This window comes from Pleurodeles waltl, chromosome 12 (assembly GCF_031143425.1).
Source record: "Pleurodeles waltl isolate 20211129_DDA chromosome 12, aPleWal1.hap1.20221129, whole genome shotgun sequence".
Classification (NCBI taxonomy): Eukaryota; Metazoa; Chordata; class Amphibia; order Caudata; family Salamandridae; genus Pleurodeles; species Pleurodeles waltl.
In genome coordinates this window covers 488,664,621-488,690,585 of record NC_090451.1, presented here as the reverse complement: position 1 = coordinate 488,690,585, position 25,965 = coordinate 488,664,621, and the positions used below count along the sequence as shown (strand labels likewise).

Here is a 25,965-nt window from a genome sequence, read left to right as displayed (position 1 = left end):
AGATGTACACCTTGGACAATTGTGTTGCCCAAAACGCTGGATTTTTTTTTATAGATTACTTGTGGGATGCCATTGGGACCTGTAGCCCCATCTCTGCGGCCTCCCTTAATAATTTGTAAGAGGCTGTTCTCTAGGTCTGGATTTGTGCTTGCAGTCTTGAAGCATGTCTTCCTGTTTACCTGTTGCTTCTGCATGGTTTGCCAGCCCTGCACCCTTGTTGATGCTGGGGTCTTGTGCTGGCTCGTTTGTGTCAAAGCTTTGCCTCACATACAAAGTTAAGCCAATGGTCCTCATGAATGTTGGAATTATTTATACTGTGGGAGCACTGGCCTATGCTGTTGAAAGTCTACCAGAATATTTTTGAGTTTACAGTTTTCCTTGTATATACAAGCTTTGCCCAGAAGGTATCCTTATTTCCATTTCATTTCCACCCAGTTTAATTTCCTAGACTTTAAACTTTGTTCCTAGAAGTGTTTCCTTAGTTCCTCATTTAGTGGGTCCTTACATAAACATCTTCCTGTCCTGTTTATTTCTTTTTTGGCTAAATGTATTACTCTAGGTTGGACTTTAATAGTTTTTGTAGTTGGCACATTAGGCTCCTTTAAAGATCTCGGTGTACGTGTTGACCAAAATAGTAGTTTCTTTAAGAAAGCCTTGCAGGTCTTGGGTGGCGTATGCTCTTTGTCCTGCCCTTCTTGCATCAACTTTTCTGCCGCTTCCTCTAATTGGGTGATCGTATACTCATTCCATCTTAGTCGACTGTGTATATGGTACCCATCCGTGCCCTCGCTGTGTCCATTACAGTTGTGGCGAGGTAGAGTTCAGTTCTCTGGGGACAATAATCACGTTCACATCTTTGCTGAATCGAAAATTATGTGATGCCCTGAATAAGGGGTAGAGATATAATTGTGTAGTCAATTATTCAGGTTGATGTGTAATGTGTCAGTACCAAGGGCTTGTCAGAGGGAAACCTACCTTTCGGTGTTCTGAGATAAACCATTAATAGATTGTTTATACGTCTGTCAGGAGAGGCTAACTATGTGCTGTTAAACAAGGCAAGCTACTTGAGCAAAGAAAAGTCCTTCGGGTAAAACATTCTGTACATCAATCAGTAGTAAAAAAAAAAAAAGATTAAAAAAAAACACAGTTGGACAAGATTGCTAGCTTCAATAATATGTTGAAAGTATATTGAAAATGTGTGATCTTGGAGAATATGTTGCAAGTTAAGCAGGTAAAGCACCACCTGCATTGCTGCAGGGATGCCAGGGGACAGCTGCCATTGTAGCTTGGGCTGCTGCAGAAAATCATCATGACCATATCATCACGTGCTGGGGACCAGCATGAGAAGAAGCAAAGCTTACTGACAGAAAACTATCAGAACAAAACAACCCACTCAGTTTACTATTCCCCACCGTACTGTAGAAGAAACAAATAGATTGTTACTCGTACTGGCCTTCCAGCTTATAAACCTGTGACTATTTTTAATTTTGACTTGAAATTGTCTGCTAAATTTCTGCACAATCTGCTACAATCAGTAGACTCTTTTTGTCCACCAAGTCCACTCTTGCTATCGCAGTCTTTGTGTCATGGTTGATACACTCCAACCCAACCAAGGTATGCAGAGAGGAACCAAATAGAATCTAACAACAGATACTATAGATCTGCTATAAGATGTATTACTCGGAAACATTGTTAGCAATGCGTAGCTTTTTGCGGATGAATAACTTTCTGCAGATTCCTCATCTTATTACTTGACCCAAAAGCAGTACTCGGTGGGAAACTGTACTGATTAGTGACGATTACTCAGGTAAAGCCTGCAACACAGGCCTTACAAAGTATCCATCACTGCACAACTGAACTGACAGACAGTTATGTTTAGCAAAGGTATGATGAGGAGACCAAGTGTGTGTCCAGCAAATGTAAACCACCAGAACACCCCGGTAAGTGTAGCAGTATTCTCTATAGCCCTCGTAGTGTGTGCAAAAATGCCAGACACAGGATATTTCTTGGTCAAGGCATAGCAGATCACAATACAAAATGCAGTTCATCCACATGTTTTGATCACAACGGACGGGAAAGCCCCTGTATAGTCAGTCTGTAAAGACTCCCCTGATCCTTCAGAGTATGAGGAGGGGGATGAATGGAAAGGTAATATACTTTCTGATGTGGAAGTTGGATACAACTTTCAGTTGTAAAATACCTAGAACCACTTGACTGAGAAATAAGTAAATGGCGGTCAAACGCTGCGGGCCAAAGTAATTGTCACCAAGAAAAGTTTTGATCATTGTAAGGCAAAAAGTGGTGCTCTAAGTGAGATGGGTATGCTCGACGACTGAGCCCCAATCAAGGTTGGGGTTGCTTGTGTTTCGGTTCAGAGAGGACCTGGAGCAGGATCAAGACTTATTTGCACATGGCTGGGTCTCATCTTGGATGGCACACTGGGAGGAAAAAAAACGATGGAATGAGATGCGGCCTCAAGTTTACCAGTGGTTGAGATTAATTCAAGCATCCTACCCAACACTTTTTCCATACTAAAAATCAGGTTTGGCATCTTCAAGGAATGTTAATCCAAGCTAAACGTTTTTTCTATTCTTGCCTAAGCTGGTTTCTGGCAAGAGGACTAGCACTCAACTGGTCTTCAAAGAGGACTTTTTCATTTGTACTTCCTGAGTGATTTCTGCACTCTTTGAGGGCTGAAGCAGTTTAGGAAACTGCTTAAACAGCAGATTTAGGGATGATTTAAAAATCAATGGACAGGATTATCAGATTGGATCCTTAACCAGAAAAGGCTTCCTTGAAGTAAACACCAAGACAGGAGTCTGTGTGGATGTTGAGTTTGGTGGCACTGCGGTCAGACCTACTAGAATCACTGAACCCTAAGAATCTGGCACACCTTTGATACTAGCCTAGGACGATGAGGGTAAGCCCTAAAAATAAGCAACATGGCCTGTTGAGAGGCCAAGGCAGATCTAGGAATCAGATGATGGCAGCAGGAACTCTATTTTAAGTTCACTAAGAACCAGGTTTTACTCTGGGAAGGGACCGATGTCAGGGGAGTATTGGGGCTAGGCCCCTGAATGGTTCAAGGAGCATTGCCTAGATGTAGAGGACTTCTCCTTCCTGTGGTATTTCTTATGCTTTTTTGAGGGAAGACACCTTGGGGGTACTGCTCTCTGTCAGGAGACCTCAAAGGACGGAGGGCATGAGGACCATTTATGGTTTTCATTACAGATCTGAGCCATATATACTTTGTATTCCTGCTCACTGATGACCTTTGAATGAATGGATGTTGGCCAGATACTATATCCTAATGTTAGGATCTGACAAATACATCTTCTTTCAACATCGTTAACAGGATATTGTAGGAGACTGGCTCAGTTTATGGTGCGGCACACTATACTGAGTTCAGGCAACTCTTAGTGATAGTGTTTTGGTGCCTAGATAACCAAAGCTCGCTAGTGGTAGCTGTGGAGAGCAGCTCAGGCTTTTCTTGGAGGAGTGTAAAGCACTTACAATACCACAGTACTCAGTCAGTAACTCTTAAAGAAGAATGAACCACACCAAGTGTTGCAAAGATGAAGTATTATTTATTACAATACTAAGACTATACTAACGTTGGTATATCTCAACTTGGAGATATCTGCACACAAAATATACACTTAGTAACGAGCAGGAAAAGCATAGAAATACATGGAGTCCTATTTGGGGGGTGGGGGAGGAGGGTGTCAAACCATATACTGTGAAAGTGGTATAAGAATGGAGATGCCCATTCAAGGTAAGTGTGTTTTAAATCCCAGGGGCTGAGGGAGTAAAAAATTGCTAGAGGTGAGCACCAGATATCCCACAGGTGCCTGGGTGTAGAGCTGTTATCGAGCCAGGTATCCCGGAGGCTAACACAGGACAGTCGCGGTTGGTTTTTATAGATTCAGGACCCTTGCCAGTGGACTGCGAGGAAACCAGTTGGCACAAAGAAGGTTGATTAGTACCCCCACCCGTGGATACCCAGAAGATTGGAGTACCTACACAAGGAGAGGTGAATAGAGGTGTAATGATGTTGGAAACCTACATTAAAGTCATTGAAAGCCTTGTTTGTCAAGCTGCTGTCGCGACCCATGGACCAGGTCGATGGAACCTGAAGTGGGGGAGGGATTCTAGATGTGAAGGTCCTGAAGAAGAATGGGACAGTGTCCAGACCACTTGAAGATGTCCAGGCGCTGCAGGTAGGCAATGCCCCCCCTCTTGGAGGTGAAGGTCCTGCAGGGTGTTGCAGGAAGAAGTTCAGCTGTGGCATCCTGGGAATGCAGGAGGGTCAGTGGCTAGCAGAGCCATCAACAAACCATGGCAAACGCAAATAGTTGTTGCAAGGAAGAATGTAGGTTTTTGCTGGCCAGCAGCGTTCTAGTGACTCAACCTTTAGTAGAGAGTCCGGGTAGGCCTTCAGCAAGGGGTACAGCCAGTTGGAGGAGCCACCATGAGTGACCCACTCGCAGCAGGCACAAAAGTCACAGGGAGGCCTCAGCTGTACAACAAAACAGAAGTCCCATGTCGCAGGAGCTGCAGAGTGGAAGCTGATGTCCGAGTTGCAGAGTGCTGGAGGCTGGGCTTCTTGGAGTCTGAAGACAAGCCTTAGCAAGAGCTCTTGCAGAAATCTTGCAAGAGCTGGGGAAACAATGTTGCGGCACGAGCCCTCCCAGCTGGATACAGCCTTGTTTAAGTTCCAAAAGCAGACCAGAAGCATTTCCAGAGGCCAGAGCAGAAGATGTCTTGCAGAGAGTTCCTTGTAGCGTCTTGCTAGGCGAATCTGAGGACCCACCCTTGGGAGAGCCCTTAAGTAACCCTAAAAGTGGGTTAGTCACACTCCATAGTGCCCCACCTATCAGAGGGAGTCAGGGATGTGATCGACCTGACCAGTCAGATGCCCCCAGGAGCCTCTCCCTACCTTGTTTCTGAGATGGCAGACTCAACTGGCCACCTGGCAGAGCTCCGTGCACCTCCCTAGTGGAGAAGCTGAATGGGAGGAGTCACTCCCTTGTCCTATGTGTAGTTTTGTGCCAGAGTGGGAACCAGGGGTTTCTGCACTGGTGCAAACCTGTATAATCAAGGAGGGTGCCAAACATGCCCTTCAAAGCAATCTGGTGGTGGTGGGAGGCTACCCCAGCCCAGAGACACCTAGTTCTAAAGAAGAGGAGGTCACCCCTCCCTCCTTCATGAAAACATTTGTTCTTCCTTCACCTGCTCGAGTTAGACTCATCAGCAGGAGGGCAGAACAGTATCTGGGGTCTGCAGCAGCGCATGCTGGCAGGCAGACCCTGCAAGGCTGTACTGGCAGGACTGAGGGTTCCTCTAAGAAACCCCTAGAATACATGGTATCATGCAACAAGCACTGAAATCGGTGTAGTTGTATGATTCCAACATGTTTGATACCAAACATGCCTAAGTTCGGAGAAGCCATTATGTAGTTGGACCACTTGTGTTGACCAGTGTCCACTACATACCTTAAGATGGCTTCCCTGCAGTTACAAAGCCCACAAATTGAAGTCTGGGGTTTGTAGGGGTACCTCTGCTCATGCATGGGTACCCTCACACTTAGGAACATGCACTCTGCCCCTGGGCTGAAGGGCCTACCAGAGGGATCACATTTGGTGTCCAAGTGCAGTGACCCTGATATCAGGCAAGCCTTATATCTTAAATGAAAGTGCACGTTGGCCAAACAACTTTCAGTAATTAGCCTCTGTTTATAGTGCAAAGATGCACCGGTCCCTTCCTGACTAATCTTTGTTTAGCTTACTTCTCAGTAAGGTGAGTTCACTGTTGTTTCCATTTTTGCCAAGTTGTGCTCAGGAGAACTTCAGTACTTGAAGATGCTTCTATAATGGATTGTTATTCAAGTACAGAATATTAATACTTATTTATGTGTTAAAAAGAAGTATGTAGCTTTTTTAAATATTTTCTCATAGTGTAAACAAGCCAAATAAGTTCATTACTTACGCCAGCTGCCTTAGATGCTCCATCATAATACTGGGCCACCGCAGCTATTGAGATTGCAAAATATAAGATGGCAGCAACTATGCAGTGGACAAAGTTCTGTCAAGAAATGAAAGAATGGTAAAACAGTAGTGTTATTATAGATATGATAGGGTTAACAAGACTATGTGCCTTTCATTTAACGCAACCATGCATACAGTCACATTTTGCTATTACATAACTAGTAAAACGTGCTTACCTGTCCTATTCAGGTTAATTAAATGCATTAAATATCCAGTTTACATGGTTTTGGGACAATGGCAGAAATAGTGAGTTTAGCATCATGAAATGAGGATGCAAAGTGTGCACTCATAAATTGGAGATAAGGGAAGAATTGTGATAACTCCAGGTCTCGAGTGAACTATTGCGTCCACTCCAGGGATGTGCATTTAACCCATTGTCACAGGATCGAAACTTAGTTGGTCCACTTAGACCTTCATCCTTCTGTACTTGATAAAATGGGTTCCATAAAGCTGCACATCAATAACCGTCTGTCTTTTTTTAATATAATCCTTTATTTCAGATTTTAATGTACATGCATGTATACCAAACAATAAAACCCTCTGCAACATTTATATACAAATCCCACAAAATGCTTGCTTCATCTTGATCAACCCTGCCGGCTTGTGATGTCATGCCACCCAACGCTTGCCGTTCCACACCACACTCCCCCTTAACCAGTGGTCAGTATAAATCGCACCATTGCCTTAGTCTGTGGATCTATATTGTGCCCCCCTTTCTCCCATACCACCCCCTTTTTTTTTTTTGTGCGACCTGCCTCTCCATGGAGGTGCTCACTGACGCACCTGGGGAAGATGTCTAGACCAGTGGTTCCCAACCTGTGGGCCGGGGACCCCTGGGGGTCCGCGGCAGCTTAAAAAATGCAATCATTTTAGTTCCCAGCTATCGGTATTGACTCAGTGGGGGTCCCCCGGTTCCAATAATGATTCAGTGGGGGACCCGGGCTCCAGTATTGATAAAATGGGGGTCCACAGAAGTGAAAAGATTGGGAACCACTGGTCTAGACAACCCCCTTGTTTCCCCTGTCCTGAAAGATCCTTAGTATTTTGCCCCAGTCCTCTAGATCTTCAGTCACTTTATAATCTCTAAGTGAGAGCTGAATATGGGTCTTCTTTGCCAATGCCAGTTTTACTGTGTCTTTTGCTCATCGGTCCACCGCTGGCCCCTGAGCACCCAGCAATCCCAGTGCAATTTGTTGCTTTGCAAGAAGGAGTGCTAATTGAAGGAACTTGCACCAGATCTCTCCTCTTGTGGGGTGCACCACTATGCCCAATAGGCACTTCCTGGGGGAGGTGGTCCAGCGGTAATCCCGTTGATTCATGGGTCCTACCACCACCCACCAATGCACCAGTACACTGCCAAGCCATATGGAGAAACGATGCCCCCACCACATATGGGACATGCTGCTGATCGATCCCTCTTATATTCTACTATTTAATGAGTATGAGTTATTTATGATGTACATACTTTAAAAGAACTAACTTGAACCAAACATTACTGGAGACTCCCTAAACCAGTGAACATGTCAATCTCTATTCGTTATCCCTAAGCTGTCTCTCCAAGTCATCCTTCCAGGCCCTTCTGGCTAGCAATCAATAACCATCTGTGCCATAGGGGTAAAAAAGAATGTCTCCTCCATGTAATATGGGTGCAACTGGCACTCCAGAAGGCTAATGAAGAGAAGGGCAGAGAGTTTGAGGGACAAGTTGAGAATAACTCCCAGGAACAGGAGGAAGGAAGGCAGCAAGACAGGAGGAATAGGCCCAAGAGATAATCATGGAGTGAGAAGGGGGAAAGGGAAAAAGAAAGACCAGAAAAAGAAACCGCAATGGAGAGAGTAAAAGGATAGCCTCAGTGAAACAGAAACTGAGAATGGAAAAGAACCCTACATCTAGGAAAGGTGATTCTCCCGCCTGAGATTCGAAAAGATCTTATACATCTGAGGTCCAGGATATTTTGGAATAGTTTGTGAGATTTGTCAGGGGAGGGGTGACAGGCACACTGTGCCTCTCTTGGGGGAGCAGTAGGAAACACGGCACTTACCAGTAATGGTGGTTTTGTAGCCTGAAGCTTTTCTAGATTCACATGCTGTGCATATTCTGCCATCTAGTGATTGCAGCTGGAAAGTCCTACTTGTTTTAACCTTTTTTTCTCATCTATCTCGCGTCGTGGATGTCTGGTGAAACCAGACCCCTCAAGAGTAGGCTATTATCCACCCATGTGTGTCCAAACCTTCAGATTATTTCTTATATCATGGAGCTACGAGTTGCTTTCTATGCAGCAGAAGGAGAAAGGGAAGAAGACACCAAAAACTAACAACATTAACATGCTGGAAGGGAACATCCTGACTTTGCATGGTCAGGATGTAGAGGCACTTTCAGCCTACCATAAATACTTTAATTGCGCTCAGATAATGCTCTATGCAGCACCCCAGCAATAAAATAAGGTCTTTCTGCCTTTTGCAAATTTAGTATTTGTAGCATGGTTGCTTAGAATAAATCTGTGTTGCTTGAATACAGAATTAGGATAATCAAAATGAAAGTAAGCTTTATAACTTATTTGCAGTTGTACATCTTTTGGTGTTTGTGTCAGTGACAACCCCAGTCAGTCTTTGTAAAGCGCTGTTTAATGGCATTTTAGAGCTAACTGACTTTATTGTCAAACTGTAATGTTTAAAGTCAACGTTAAAGGATGTTTTCATGTGTGCTGAATAAGCAAAGTTCATTTAGATTTTTTAGTGACTTAATTATATTCGCTGGCATCTGTTTGTACTGCTACATTTGCTTCTTTACACAGAAGACTATTAGAGGCATCTTAACAAAGGGTTTTATAGCTTCATAAGTCAGCCCTTTCCTTTAAAGGAATGCAAAAGGAGGAGATTTCATGCTGCTAACCCGCTTCTCTCGGGGCTGCAGCAGGTGGGCTGTGCAATAGTGCTTGCCACTGCCCTAGCCCCTGCAGCATATCTGGCCTAGAATTATCAGGTCCAGAGATTTCAGGCACAATGATTCTGGCCCCTGCAACACTCATAAAGGCATTTTGGGTAATTTCACCCATGGCTAAATCACATCCATCCAAATACCCTGCGATTTGTGTAGGAAGCAGGTATTCATGGGAGAAAGGGCCCTACCCTGAGAGAAGACGTTATTTACAGAGGTGAGGTGTTTCAGACTTGAGGAGATTCGCCCTAATGCCACTGTCCCGACAGCCCGTGGAGACAATATTGTCCATTTTGAGGTTAACGCCAAGCGTATCATGATCCATGTCGTGGTAAAAGAGAAGAATGATAATGGGTGTCACTGTGGAAATTATTTGGTTTGCCCCAGCAGTGCTTAATTTGAGCCAGCTGCTTTCCGGGGCACGAGCACTTATTTTGAGGGCCGGCACCGATTTTTCTAACTCAAGCATTTACTACGAGCAAAAGACACATATGGAAAAGACGGAGGAAGTGAAAAACGAAAAAGTATCACAAAGGGAGAAAACAGAAAGCTGCAAGAGTAAGCTGAAGGGGCACGGAGTGGCTGTGAATGGATTTAAAAGGCCCGAGATGGCTACAGGATTATACTGCCTCTGTATTCCTTGCTCGCACATTTAATTGCAGCTGCCGCATATTTCAGAGGAGTGCTTTGGGCATCAGAATGCTTTTATTTACAAATTAAGCACTGTGCCCTTGGTTTGGACCGTGGCCAGTAGCCTACATAGCGTGACCGTGTCAGCTGTGATGACGAGAGCAAAGGCTAAATATCAGTCTCAGGGAGAAGCTGGGATCATCCCAGATTTGCAAAGACCAGAGAAAACTAGTGAGTGGATCAGAACTGAATCAGAGAAGTACAGGCCTTAGAGCTGGTTGCCCCTGCTCCAGGTAGAGAGGAGGATGTGGCACCCAAAGTGGACCAGGTGATGGAGTCTGGGTCGCTGTCAGAGCTGTAGGGTTTGTTAACGCCTAGTGGACCTGCCCAAGAGGAATCCCGCCAGACAAAACTTGAGTATTCTATACTGGTGGGACTTTGGAAGGAAGGCCATCAACAGGCAAGCAAGGGAATAATTGGAAGCATTTTGTTGGCTGGGAGGATGGATTACTGTGGCGTGAGTCTGTGCATCCTGAACCAGAAGGTTAATGGTTCCCCTAGTGCAGCGGTTGATAACATTTTGACTTTTGTGGACCCCCACTGAATCATTATAGGAATCAGGGGACCCCTCACTGAGACTTTATTGGAAGCCAGGGACTGCCAGCCTCCACAATTTCTTTGATTTGAACATCAAAGTAATTATACAAAAATGTAGACGCATGTATGCACCACGCAAATCCTCAAATACTGAAATATTTTGTTTATTTCACAATCAAATATATAAATAGTTTTAGCATTTTCAATTGTGCTTCTTCATTTGATTTAACTTTATTATTTTAATGTATTAATTTTAATATTATTTAATTTTGTGAAACAGTTGCAGACCCTTGAGTAGGCCTCATGGACCACAGTGGTCCTTCGACCACACGTTAAGAACCACTGCACTAGTGCACAGGAACGCCCGGTTGTCACTAGCCCAAGAAGTGCAATTAGAAGGCTTCTTGGGCATTAAAGATACCCAGAATAAGTTAGACTCTGTTTTACTGGTCAGGGATGCACCAATATGCATAGAGATTGCGTAGAACCTGTCCTACTTGACAACTGAGTGATACGTCCACACAAATTAGTAAGGTACCATTAGAGCCACTGCCAGTAGTAGGTACTCCATTCAATCAGATGAATATTGGTGGTGTTGATCTATTGTACACCTCTGTGCATCAACCAACAAGTATATGTTAGTTCTGCTGTTGAATCATGCCACCAGGTACCCGAGGTGGTACTTCTGAGGAGCACAACTGCCAGGGTCGTAACCATGTCAGTCCTATGGATTGAATTTCCTAACTGTGATTTCTGACAGAGGAACAAACCTTAGGGCTGATTTAGAGTTTGGTGGGCGTACTGCTCACTCGTCCACCAGGCTGGTGCTGATCACTCCCTCCACCACCCTGACTGTCTACTGCCTGCCATATTTAGAGATCATTACCAATCCAACCTTAATCTCTGTGCCTTCATAATAACATCGTTGCAGCTGTTCATCTAAAGGCACTGTAATGAAAGACGGTGGTTGTGAACCAAACCTTTAGGTTTTTCAAAAGCAATCTTCCAATGCAGAATTTCTCCCAGGGTGTGCAATTTTTCTGTTTGTTCTATCCGGTACTGGCAGAAAAAAAAAAAACAGTCTGACAATTCTTAGGGGCATATTTATGAGAAAGTGGTGCATCGATCCCGTCGCGCCACTTCTCTTTGTCACCCTTGCCCTACCTAACAACACCATGGTTGTGCCGTATTTACAATACGCCATACCATGGCGGTCGTTACGACAACAGCTTCAGAATTTTTTACACTGTTGTGGCGCTATGCTGCACTAGTGTCAAAAATGTTGATGCTAGCGCAGCAAAGAACAGGGAGGCCCTTTGATTTTAATGGGTGCGTCATTTTAATACCTGCCTTGAGCAGACATAAAAAATTACGGAAAAATGGTGCAGTGATATCTAGTAAATTTCACTGCGCCATTTTTTTTTGGCCTCCCTGCATTGGAGCTCTCCTCTTGCATTCATTATACCTGGCACAGGCATAATGTGGCGCAAGGGGTTGCAAAATGGAGCGAAACTTTGTAAATCTGATGTGGGGGTAAAAGCCACCTTAGCATTAAAAAATGATGCTGTGGCGGTGCTAAGGTGGTGCAAGGGGCTTGTAAATATGCCCCTAAGTAGGGTGGGCGATCTGATGTCCTTACTCCAACATTCTTTACTCTGGCAGGCCTTTGAATTAAGCACAGATTCAGTACCCTGTCAGTTGAACTGTAAATCAGCCCCTTTAGATCCTTTTATAGTTTTAGTTTTAAATTGGTTATGCGGTGGATGAATCAGGCAAAGAAAAAACTTCAGGTAAGAAAAGAACTGATGAAAGATTGTAATGACCACTCACTAGATACCAGGAGGATTAGGATGTGATGGTGCTAAATCCCATTTTACTCTTTGGAGGATAAGTGCTCTGTGCCATACTATACTATAATATACTTGACCCTTGACCTATTACACAGTAATGAGAAGGATGGTTCTATAAAAGGGTTAAAAAATGACCCTGAACTGAGCCCTAAAAAGGAGAGTGTAGAGAGGTACTGGGACAATTTTCCCATCTATCTTACTGACTCCAGGGTTTATTCCTGTCTGTGAGAATTAACTATAAATTAAGTATAAATCTGTCTGTGTGCATGACACAGACATGGGATAGCATACTTATGAACTTCAAGGTCGATAGGGTATAAGACCACATTCAAAAGTGCATCAAAGCAGAGGTTACTAAGATTTTAAACCTGGGAGTAATTAGAATCTCTAGGGCCTGTCAAGTAGTGATGGTGCCCAAGCAAGGTTCCACCTACCTACACTTCTGTGTGGACCTCCGGGCCCCTCAATGAGGTGACCAAGACTGATACACACCCATCTCCATGAGCTGATGAACCAACTCGGTGCTGTCCACTCATTGAGCACCTTTGATCTGGCTACTGGGAGATCACATTAGCTCCAAGTGATGACCACACTCTCAAAATCAGTTTAGGGTATGCATTTTGGACTTAAGAATTGTAAGAAATTGGGTTGTTGCTTGACTGGGGTTTGAGCCCTTGTTAAGCAGCAACCACAATCCTTATCAGGATAAGGCATAAGCCAACCCAAAATTAACCTGTGCGCAACCCCTTGGTAGCTTGGCACAGAGCAGTCAGACTTAATTTAGAGGCAATGTGTAAAGTTTTTGTGCAACATGTCAAACAGTAATACAGTGAAAACACACCACAGAAGAAGCCGACAACAGAGAAAAATAGAGTAGAGTTTAATAAATAAAACAAGACCAAAATGACAAAATGCTTTAAGTAGATCCATAGGTATTGAATTTTAAACTTTTAAGTAAAAATAGCACCAAAAAGCACCAAGCGCTATTGGGTAATCTGGTAACTTTAATGTTATCCTATGGGAGAGAGAGGCCTTGCAGCAGTGAAAATTAATGTAAGAGTTTTTCACTACCAGGACATGTAAAATTGTAAAGTACACTTTTGAATTACATTGCACCCTGCCATCTGGCCTGTCCTGGGCATACCTGAGGGGTGTATTATATGCACTGAAAGTAGTTTTGGGCCTGGCAAAAGGTTTATTATGCCAGGTTGAAACTGCACACACAGGCTCTGCAATAGCAGGCCTGAGACATGGTTAAAGGGCTGCTAAAGAAGGTGGCACAATCAGTGCTGCCTGCCCACTAGCAGGATTTAATTTACAGGCCCTGGGCACATGTAGTGCACTTTGCTAGGCACTTAAAACTAAATTAAATATGTCAGTTGGGGATAAGCCAATGTGCCATGTTTTAGAGGTGAGACCACAAGCACTTTAGCACTGGTTAGTAGTGGTAAAGTGCACAGAGCCCTAATACCAGTAAAAACTAGGTCAGGAAAAGTGGAAGAAGATGAGAAAAGTATGGGGTGGAAGACCACCCTAAGACTGATGTCTCACAAGAATGCTTCTGCCACTTTTCAGTGCATGGTGAACTTATCTTCTATCAGGGCTTGAAGATTTTTATGTGGTCTTCCTTGAGGATATTGCAATCTTTAGTAACGTGGGAGAACCACCTGAAACAGGTATTTTTCAGGTTACATACAGTGAAACAGGCCATCAAGGCAACCAAGTTCCATGTGTTGCGTACCTTGCACATCAGGTGGACAGTGGGACAATCTGCCCACTGGATGCTAAAATCCAGTCTGTTAAAGTGAGAGGTACCTAGTATTCAGACCCATGAGGGACTTTTTAGGGCTTGGAAGATATTATAGGAAGTTTGTGGACAAATATGTGTGCATTGTTGTACCCTTGATATCCAAGAAGCAGCCTATGAAAGTGACTCAGATTGCAGTGTGTCATAAGACCTTTGTGGGCCTTAAAGCACCCCTATGCAATGCCCCTGTGTTGGAGGCACCTGACTATGGTCAGTCCTTAATTTTACAGACTGACACTTCTGAAAAAAGATTGGATAGTACCAGATCAGCTACTATGTCAGTTGTAAACAGTGTTCAGTGGCATTATTCAATTGCAGACTGGCCCATTGGGAACAGAAATGGGCTGCCATTGACAAAGGATGCTTTATGATAGTGTGGGCCCTGAGGAGGCTTCAGTCTTTTTTTGTTTGGTATCAAGTTTGTCTTCCTGGGGCACTATTACACAAGTGCCCTGGTGGATGCAACAGGCATTTGTGCCTGCTTTGTGCACCCCGGGCACTTTGGTATTATAGAAGGGGTACCAAATGGGTGTGCAGCCCCTTCTGTAATACTGGTAGCGCTGGCACACATATATAGCGCCAGTGCTATCATTAGAGGGCATCCCTTATTTGCCTGGGGGTATAGCCCTATGCAAATTTGGGAATCTCTTTGCTTCTGTGCCTGCGCTGTATTACTGACTTGGGCGCAGAGGCAAATATGTTTGGAAAGCGCACTGAAAGTGTGTCACAAAAAGGTGGGGCCCTTTCAGTGCACCTTCTAAATGAATCCTTCTAAGGGGATGAAAGGGGGTTCTGAGCACCCCCCAGACATCCCCTTGCAGACAGGTGGAGTCACTCACTGCACCTGCATTCATCAGGATATCTAATCCCTTTTAAAAGTGCAGGCGGGTTGTTACCTACACAGAGAAACACGGAACAGCTGCTCAGTATTTCTCTTGAAAGCGCTGCCCTGGGGGGCAGTGAGAGTTTGCAGCTGCCCTGAGGGCAACGCATTCTTCCTTATAGAGCGGACTTTCCATGTTTGCACCTGGTGCACCTACTTTAAAGGTGCGCCATGGCGCAAACATGGAAAGTGCGCAATATCTGTAATATGGGCCCTGATTTATCTTTAAAAAATATATATTTTTATTGAGTTTTATAGCACATCGCATCAAAGCAAGACTAAAAAAACGTTAACGTGTACAATGCCGGCAGGTGTCTCACAGAGACAAGACAACTGTTATCAAGCAACGCAATAAATGTACAGGTGGAAGTAAGAGCAGAAACAGCAGACCCTTACAAGATAGCACAACCTCCAATAAGTTGTACAGGAAAAATCACTGGAGTACAAGGAACACCATATGGAAATGGGCAAGCAATGTTGTCTGCACACCCCCCACATACATACCTAGAGAGCTGCCACTGAAAATGATTAGAATAGATAGAGGAAGGAAAGAAAGAGAGCTGTGGACCATCAGGGAGCATCACTTGAGATCGAACTCATCACTCCAGTGCCTGAAGCCAGCTTGGAGCCATCAGACAGAAAATCATCCATCCGCATCTGACCCCCCCATTGGTCTACTCCCGGCAAGCCAACAGAATAGTATCCCATTCAGGCAGCATTGGGATCTTCTGGACTCCCTTTGCCTCCTACCACTCAGTCTGTCCACTTCTTCAATTTTGACCACCAGTGATATGTCGGGCCCCTGGCCAGACATCCAACATATAGTCAGTTCCCTACGGGCAAGGATCAAGGCTACATCTACAAATCTATGTGTAACCTTCTGAACCACCTGGAGGACCATCATCCAGTAGGGCAACAAGAGTGGGCAGGACCAAACCATAAGAAAAAAATCCACGTCTCTGGCAGCACACCAGTGATATTCCAAGGCCCGTAACATTGGATGCATGTATCAGGGAGTCAAATACGTCTGATGTAAGTAAAAGAATTGAATGAATGTGAAGTGGGCATTACGAGATACATTAGGAGTAGCATCCAATATCTTCCTCCTGGAGGAACAGGAGCGTCACCTTCAAGGTCTGCCTTCCAACATGACCTAAGGCTCGGGAGAGCAGGACTTGCTCCCTCCAACGAAGCCCTATACAATTATGTGGCCACCTTTGTTCGACCCTTCAATGTGAAAGAGGAAATAGGAGGCGTTGGCAGGCATGCTCTGGAGGTTCTGCAACTCCAGCACCACACCACTCCAGTATCTTATGAGTCAATGCTCCATGAAGAATAAAATGACTCACAGGGATACCATAAAGCTCCTGGAGGTCTGAGAAAGGGCACAGTCCTCTCCCGCAGAAAGGTTTCCCAAGACATCAGTTACTATAGGCGGCCACTCACAGAGACCTGACCACGCCCCTCCCCTTCCTTCCCGCCCCCCAGGTGCTGCCAAGGCCAAATTACCAAAAAAAGGGAGTTCACAAGTATACAGGGTCAGTGACCGAGTTTGACGTAAAATACAAGCTCAGACATAACGTGCTGATCTAAAGAGGATGTTCTATGTCTGCACTGTAGAAGCTGGTGTGGGCTTCAGTAAAAAACCCAAGGGACAATCTTTGGTGGAAGAGCCATTCTCAGTAACACCCATGCCACACATTGAAGCTGTGTTGCCAAATAATATAGCTCCGTGTCAGGTGCAGCTGGGCCTCCCTCAGCCACTGGCAGGCACAATTTCCAGAGACTCCAGGCCTGATACAAATAAGGGCACTCCGTGACAAGGTGGAATGTGGAAAGTAGGAGAGAGCTGACCCTGGCAGTGCCCCGAAGTGTGCAGCCCACTGACCGAGTGAGATGGGTCAGCCTGAAGGAGTGCGAAATGGACCCCGACGTTTCAAATAAGACAGCACATTATAATATTTAGAAGGAGAAGAGAGGCCCTAGTAAAGCGAGAGAGGCAAACCCGAAAGAGCTCCCAAAATAATTTTTGAGGCAGCTCCATTGGCAGGGCAGCAAACAGAGGAGGCAAGGCAATATGACCATTTTGGAGACGGCCATGCACTGATAAAGGCATGGTATACCCAAAGGCAATGGAGTGACACTGCACAGCCAGCACTCGCCCATAATGCCCCGCATTCAGCAAGTCCGGTGAGCGGTATATGGCTACACATAGATACTGAACATTACCATTTGCCCATTGCGGCTTCAGAGCTGTGAGATAGGACTACCTAATGGGGCATCTCCCCTCAAGGGATAAATACAACACTTATTCCAATTCACTTGAGTCCCGTGTGGACACCAATGTACGATAAGGCTTAAACCGTGCCCAGGAAGTCAGTATCCCTCCCCTTAAGATACAACCACATATCATACACATACAGTGAGAGGTAAGTGCAAGTAGAGGTCAGACTGAGACTGTGATAGCGCAGTCCCCGGCAAACCATACCGGCAAACGGCTCCATGGCCAACAGAAATAAGAGGCGATAGAGGCCAGCCCTGGTGAGTACCTCGCTCCACCGGAAAGGACTCCAAGATCAAGGTGGCTCCATGAGGGTTCAGGGTCGGATTTAGCTCTTGCTTTACCCAAAGGGTATGTGATAGCAAGAACCGATAGAGATAAAGGTAAAGGAGGGGGAATAGCATGTATTTTTAAACAAGATTTTCTTTTTAACTATAATCCCCTTGACCTCGCAGGGTGTGAGGGAATGTTTTTTTCCATTACCTTCAATCCTACGTTTACATTTACAGGAGTACTACTTTACCGCCCCCCGGGGACGTATGATGAATTCCTGAAACTATTACCAGAGTGGATGGCAAGTCTCATTTGCAATAGGCCGAATTTTACTTTATTAGGAGATTTTAAAATCCAAGTTGATAATTTAGAACTGATGGCAACTAAGCGGTTAGTGAATGATCTGGAAGCACAGGGATTACACCAATTGATCAGCGGCCCCACACAGGAGAAAGGGCATACTTTAGACCTGGTGTTTAGTAATCTTTCATCGTTGGTCGCACTACCCCCTACCCCTGTTGCATGGTCCGATCATTTTTTAATCACCTTAAAGGCTAATATAACTAATAGGTTTGGACACCACCATCACTCCAACAGTAAGATTAGGAAGTGGAACAAACTAAAGACAATAGAATGGGACAATTCACTTAATAGTAATAACAAATATTTTATGAGGGACCGGCAGATAGACCCTACTTCTTTTAATGAGTGGATCTCTGATAGTCTGGACAGAGTGCTGCCCTATACACCCCTCTCTGGGCAAAAGAAGGGAGGAAAGGCTCCCTGGTTCAATAACCACTTAATGACATTAAAGAGGAACTGTAGGAAGATTGAAAGGAAATGGAGGAAATCACTAAAGGAGGAGGACAGAGAAGAGTACAGAGGTTCAATTAGGTTGTACCAGAAGGAGATCAGATTAGCCCAAGCGACCTTTCATGGAGATAAAATTGAAAAGGCGGCAGGGTCTCCAAAATAAATTTTTGGTGTGCTCAAGGAGCTATTGTATATTCCTGCATGCCCGGAAGCGATGGAAGCTCCAGAAGAACATAGTAACAATTTTGCCTCCTTCTTCTTAAAGAAGATTGAGGACATCTATGAAAACTTCTCAGGGGAAGTAGGGGGAGTCGCAGGGCATGCGATGGAGAAGAAGGAAGGTGACAGTGTTTTACAGAGTTTTTTTCCCATCTCTGAGGAAGTAGCTTTGGGGCTCCTCAGCAAATTAAAATCAGGCTCTCCACTTGATCCCGCACCTCCCCATATTATTATGCAGGGTAGAGTAGCGCTAAATCCGGTAATTACCGAGCTGTTAAACAGCTCACTACAAAGTGGGATGGTGCCGGACTCCTGGAAACATGCAGTGGTCAAGCCCCTTCTAAAGAAGCCTAATCTAAATGGAGCGGTCTTTAAAAACTACAGGCCTATCTCGCTCCTTTCCATGATGGCAAAACTTATTGATAAGCACGTAAATATACAACTATCGGGCTTTTTGGAGGAACATAAGATTTTGCATATAACTCAAATGGGCTTTAGACCGGGCCACAGCACTGAATCTGCCATGATTGCGGTTACGGAAGAAGCTATAATAATGCTAGATTTGAGCGCGGCATTTGATACGGTCAATCATGATCTACTCATTCAAAGAATGGAAAATAGTGGGATTAAAGGAAGGGCGCTTAAATGGTTAAGCTCGTTCTTACAAAATAGAACCTTTCAAGTCTTGGATCGCTCTTTTTTCTCAGCCCAGTTGAAACTTTTATGCGGAGTTCCGCAGGGCTCATCTTTGAGTCCCACTCTGTTCAACCTTTACATGTCCCCCTAGCAGAAGTCATAGAACCCTTTGGGGTATCCCTGGTGTCATATGCGGACGACACACAGCTGGTGGTTTCCTTCTCCCCCAATAAGGAGGCGGACAACTTGGCCTTGCCTGCCTGTCTCCAAGCGATTGCTGCCTGGATGACAGAAAGCAGGCTGCAACTCAATGAAGAAAAGACAGACATTATGTTTTTAGGAAAACTGGCCAACCCTGCTAAAAATATAGGACCGGTAATACATTTAGATTACTTACCCCCCCACCCCCCAAAGCTCAGATTAAAGCCTTGGGAGTTTGGTCGGATCCCAAACTCACCATGGAACATCAAGCCAAGAGAACGTCAGCCACCTGTTTTGGGATTCTTAAGCTACTAAGGAAGATTATTGGTCTGCTTCCCCCATTGGCCAAAAGATTGGCCGTACAAGCCCTGATTTTATCCAGATTAGATTATGGAAACAGCCTCTTTTTGGGATCTCTAGGTTATGTGGTTAACAAACTACAGGTGGTACAAAATGCTGCAGCACGTTTGCTCTTTAATCTGCCTAGGACCACATCAGCTAAAAATGCTCTGATTGAACTGCACTGGCTTCCAGTGGCAAAAAGGATAAAGTTTAAGGCTCTTTGCTTCTTCCACAGAGCTTTTTATAAAAAGGATCCTCATTATCTAAAATCATTAATTTCACTATACACACCCACAAGAGTTTTGAGATCGGCTTCTAAAGCCCTGGTAGTGGTACCCAAAGTAAAGAGAACATCATGGGGAGGAAGATCCCTGAAGTACCCGGGAGCCAGACTTTGGAACTCTCTACCCACGAATATTCGCATGATAAATCAGGAGACTGAATTTAGGAAAGCCATTAAAACCTGGCTATTCTAAATTCTTCTAAGTTCCCCCTCTCCAGTGAAGTTTGAGATTCCTCCAGTATGTTCTAAACTTTTCAAACTTATCAGCGCTACGAGGCCTCCGGGTAGCTGGCGCTATATAAGTCGCAATAACATAACATAACAAGGTGCCAGTACGAATCGGAGTCAGGAGATCAGTGCAAAGCTGCTTTGTCTACCAGACAAATGACAGACCTAAACCCATGCTAAGTATAGTACATCAAGAAACAATATTTGGTGGGAGAGCCATACTCAGTAACTCCCATGCCATCCATTGAAGCTGTGTTGCCAAATAATATAGCTCCATGTCAGGTGCAGCTAGGCCTCCCTCAGTCACTGGCAGGCACAATTTCCAGGGACTCCTGGCCTGACCCAAATAAGGGCACCCCGTGAGAAGGTGGAATATGAAGTAACAGAGGGCTGGCCATGGCAGCGCCCTGAAGTGTGCGATCCTCAGACCCTGTAGGATGGGTCCAAAGAACTGCATCAAACCAAGTCATCCACAGATTTCGAAATGACTCAGAGCAGAATGTCTTCAAGACAAGGAGTTGTGCAGTGCTCAGAGTCTGAGGTGGAAGAGCTGCACTCAGGAGCTGTGGGTCGCAGATAGTCCCCACCAGTACCCATAGGGGCAGCCATCTCAACCGCCCTCGACCGCTTCAGAGCCGCCTGACTCTTAAAAGGGCATGCCGTCCCTCGTCTCTGGGAATGTTCGTGCTTGTGATTTGGAGAGTGATAGGCCCAGAAGTCTCCTCATAAAAACTGCAACCTTATCATAGGTGTCAATCCCACACTGCTGCTGGATCAGTAAAAAAGTGTACTTTGCCATCCGATTGGATCTACAGATGAGCAGGAAAGCACAAGTAATACATAAGCCCCAACTCATGCAGCTTCTTCTTTACTGCGATAAAGGATGCCCTTTGCGTCTGAACCTGGATAGTAAAGTCAAGGTACAAGGATACCTTGGTATTGTCCACCACAAATGGCCCATGGGCATGAGTCTGTTGTAAAAGATGATCACGGTCCCGGAAATGGAGGAGGCGGGCCACCACTGGTCATGGCGGAGAACCAGGACAAGGTTCCAAGGCCAGTACCCTGTGTGCACGCTCCAAGGCAAAGAATTTGGAAAGACTTTTGGGAACCTCAACCAGAACTCAAGATAAGCCAGCATTGAGTCCCACTCAAATTGCTCAGGCAACCCCACAATGCGCACATTGTTATGCCTAGCCCAACTCTCCTGATCATCCAGGCGGTCAGCCAGGCATCGAGCTTGCGCCTCAAGGGTCGAAATATGTAGATCTGCCAACTGAACCGCTGGTTGCAGAGTCTGGACTGCAGTCTCAAGGCAGTGACCTTGCCTGAGACCTTCTCCGAGTCCTCACGGATAAGATCCAGCTCAACGGAGATGGAATAAATGTTGCCCTCCAATCGTTCCCCTAAGGCACCAATGGCAGCCAGAAGCTTATCAAACTTGTCATCCATGTTCGACGTATCTCCACTTTTAGCACCCTGCTTGATCCCCTGCTGGGGTGCGCCTGTAGCCCTGTCTTTAGTGTATTGGGTGCACACCATATTGACATCAAGAATGAGCGAAGGCTCCCCGAGAATGTCTTCAAAAGGCCAATGAGGGAGGGAACAACCAAACTCTGGGTCTCAAGAGAACACAAGGCAACTGGTAGGGAGGTCAACCAGGTTGAGCCCCCCGCCCTCAGTAAGACAGAAAGGGAGGGGCTTCAGTCCTGCAAAATCCACCACTGCAGTCCTGGATGGGCCGGAAGGGGGGCAGTAACAAAGTGGTGGAGCACACAAGCTCGTATTGCGATTTAGTCCCCTGGCCTCCCCCAGCAACACAAGTAATAGAGGCTCCAAACCTGTAAGATTCACCGCTGCAGCCACAACTACAGCTGTTTGAATTCACAGGAGCAGTCCCATTGTGGAGGGGGGGGGGTCACAAAATGGGGCAAGCTCCTGGGCCAAACACTGCTACGCCCTGCGTCCCCCACCGTACGTTATGAAGAAAAGGGGTAAAAGGGCTCTAAAGCTGCGCATCCTCGCGATGTGCCAATGGAAGGGTGGCTGTCTCCCATAAGGGGTGTCACAACCATGTATGTGGCATCAGCTGGTCAGCCAACGCAATCTGTGCGCAAGTTCATATGAGGTCCAGGATGTGTCCAGCAGCCCTTTTCAGGACAGCGGTGGTGGTAGCGGCTCCCAAACAGAACTGGGGGAATCGCAGGCAGAGAGAAGCTCTGTCGTCTGCGTCTTCAGTGCATGGCGGCCGGCTCCACCTCAGCCCTGATCAGTCTTATGCTACTTTGTTGGTTGATGGCTGCAAACGGTGCATCCAAAGTTGTAGAGATGGTCTATTTCATTACAAGGCCTAGATCTTCCTGTAGACCCTATTCAAAATTGCGTAGAAGGTGCTGATACGGCAACAATATAGTAAACTTGCACCTCTACCTAATCTTGCCTAAACTCAAATTGCAGGGAAGGCTCCACAAACATTGGGGGATACAGTAAAGTGAAAGAAGAGGGCACTGTAGAGGATGTAAAGCTTTGAAGAGAGTCTGTGGGTGAGCTTGTTTGCCCTGGAAGTTGTACCAAATATCTAATTGCGTACTATTCCTTTTTTTCTGTGATATTAAAATTCTTTCTTTTTTATTATAGACAAACACTTGGATGGGCAATGACTATCTTGATAAGTGAAGTGGGGGGCAGCCGAACTGGGATGATTGAGGGCAACATCATAAGCTGGTGAAGGAGAGTGGGTTTTTAATAATTAAAAAAGATGTTAGAACTAATGAACAGATAGAATCACTGTTTGAATTATGTTACAGACCAGGAGTTTATGTATTGGGGTGGGAAGGAGACTGATGGATAAAAAGAACAAAATAATGGAACTACAGTTGGAAAGGTGGTGCTGGAGCTTAGTAATATAAGTGGAAAGAGGGTGACAGGGCTCCTGAAACAATACTAGAGAGAAACCACACTTATGAGGTGGTGAGAACGAGGGCCTGAACTGTAAAAATATTTCAATACTTATATTACTTAATTGATGAGTGACTGAAAATGTAAGCCATGAGGTGGGGACTCTTGAACTGGAGGAATGTAGATGGGCTACTCAAACTGAAGAGTTGTAGCAGTAGACATATGAATTGTTGATGTGGAAGGGTGGTGTCTACTGAATCATTCAGAGAATACATGTGAGTCTTGTAAGTAGAGAGATGGCTAGCAATTTGTGAGCTGGAAAAGTAGAACTATTCCTCTCAGCCGCAGAGGAGTGCTTTGAAGTTAGGTATCCTAGGATTCAGGATGCATGACACTACTTGCAAATGTCCTGCTCTTGTTTCTGACTGAATCTACCTGCTTTCATAGGGTATAAAACACATCTGGTCACCCTACATATTCCTCTACACAGTGGTAGACAATATATCCAGAATATTTTCTTCTTTCATTCATTGTTGGATAGTTTACCTCTATTTAAGGTACAGTGAGGAGTCAATACTATTATGCTTTAACAATCTTGCTTTGTTGGAGTATCTGCACTTTTCTTTTCAGGCAGAGACAATGTGTACCTCATAGCCGAACCGTTGACAATTGAGCTATTACTGCTGGGTAATGCCTTGCTGGAGCCTCATATTTGCCTTAAACAAAATTACAGATTGACAGTTATTCAGCCATCCGCTAGGCGAGATGTAGTAGCTGCCAATTTCGAACTTTTGTGGAGAAAAGCCTTGGTGGTGCTGTCTGTCCTGTGATGTCAAATAGCCAAATTTCCAATTATAGCGGCGTATGGTATGATGCCGGCCCATCAGGTCTGTAGGTGTTAGGGTGATTAGCTCAAATTCAGAATACAGCTGTAATCATGTTCATTTCTACCAAATGTATTCAACCACCTTTCTTTTTTTGCAAACTGAAGGAAAGGATTTCTTTTGTGTTGTCTTAAACGAAAGAAGCTAGACGCCACTCAAGGGATGCCTGAAAGTATAGAATAAAGTTCTGGTCTGTATTTCTTTCTCTGGACAATTGGGTTATGCAAGTAGATAACTGGTATGCCATGTTTAAGAGGAGAGATGTTCCACTTGGCTTCCGGTATATGCATTTTAAAGAGTGCCTAAGACAATGGTAAACATCGGTACATCATTATTTGGAAGGGAGGGAAAGGACTTAGATGCAGGGGCGGCACCTCCATTAGGCCCGAGGAGCGTCTCCCCCCGCCAGCAGCGCCAGCTGCAAAACCTTTCAAAGAAAAGGATAATAAACTGTGTTTATTATCCTTTTCTTTGAAAGGGGCGGGGCAATGGGGGTGACATGCACTGAGGGGGAGTACACAGCACTCTCCCTCACAGCCCATGTATGTTTGTCCGGCCGTCTCAGGCCAGCCAAACATACATGCGCAGTAGGCTCTCTCAAGCCTGGCAACACAGTTGCCGGGCTTGAGAGAGCCTGCACAGGCTCCCAGTCTGCCTGGGAGCGCCCTGGCTGGGTGCTCCCAGCCAATCCTGACGCTGCTCTGAGCAGAGCTTAGGCAGGGTTATTTTGGAGATGAAAGTAGTAGAATTGGTTTGAGATGGAGGATAGATTGATAGAGACATGACGTATGGTGATGGATAGACAAAGTAAAGCTTACAAGAGAGTAAATTTATATTATTTTTATTTATTTATAATTATATATATGTATATATATATACATTAATCCACAACTGGTGGGACGATACCCACCAAACGGCTGCACCGATTCCTTCACCGACTCGTGAGGACGAAAAAGAATCAATATTCAAAAGTAAATTTGATCCGCATTATTCCATATAATTAAACCATAATCTCCTGCAAATAATGTATATACATTTTTTTATCATTTTGTTTCTTGTATTTATTCATTATTATTTTTTACTTTGTACTTCTCTAGTACATTAGGGCTAAAGTAATAAATAGATATGTAATACATAGTAAGGGAATATATGTTCAAGGAATATAATAATGGGTATAATAATTTGAGAAGAAAAGTAGCATTGTATAAACACAGATTTTAAAGATTTGTAATGTCTGAAATTAATGAATAAGTGTACTTTTCTAACATTTATCTTTCCTCAATTTTTGAATAGTGAAATGCTTATGATAATAAAACATTTGATCAGTGTGACATAAAAACAAGAGCAGGGATTCATAAGTATCTAATATAACAACTTATCTAGGAGCTATGCAATGACCTATGAACATGTTAAGCATAGAATAACATACACATATACATCCATAAATATACACATACATACATGTATACACACATACACATGTACATATATATATATATTTATATACACACATACACCTACCAAACGGTGAGTAAATATACATCTTTTAAATAGGCGTAAAGAGTATGTGTGTAATTTATTGTTATGATATAGTAGCAATACACAATTCCTAAAGAACTATACATATCTAGAGTATACACACAATCAGATTAACAATATTTATCAACACAGGCATATGCAGTCCATTGCTGTTTGAATATGGTGGTTATGAAGGAAAGAGCCAACTCTTGAGAAGTCTTCTGAAGACAAGATAGTTATCCATGGATCTTATATTTGAGGGTAATGAATTCCATAGTTCGCCTGCCTGAACGGAGAAGGATGTACCACCTATAGTCTTTTTCTTGTATGGTGGTGTTCTAAGGCGGGGTGCCAATCTTGAGCGGCGGTTTCCTTGTTGAATGTATTTGGTTATTTTGTTTCTGATAAAAAGCGGTCCTGTTCCATGTATAGCTTTGTGGGTGATACAAAGCAGCTTGAAGGTGGCTTTTCTTGCAACAGATAACCAGTGTAGTGCTCTCAAGGCAGGGGAGATGTGGGCTTGTGGCTTACCATGTAATAGTAGCCTGGCAGCGGAGTTCTGAATATGTTGTAGTCTTTTCATAATAGATAGCGATGGTAGAGGCCATTGGCATAATTCAGTTTGTATAGTACAAGAG

General features: G+C 44.5%; 1 protein-coding gene across 1 annotated transcript in view; it reads right to left on the bottom strand.

The window, feature by feature from the left end:
* CMTM3 (CKLF like MARVEL transmembrane domain containing 3) overlaps positions 1-25,965 on the bottom strand; it is a 133,755-nt gene that overhangs the window by 32,863 nt on the left and 74,927 nt on the right. Inside the window, exon 3 of the mRNA XM_069217181.1 lies at positions 5,989-6,084. Within this exon, the coding sequence (XP_069073282.1) occupies positions 5,989-6,084 (96 nt within the window). The remainder of the gene's footprint in view (positions 1-5,988; positions 6,085-25,965) is intronic.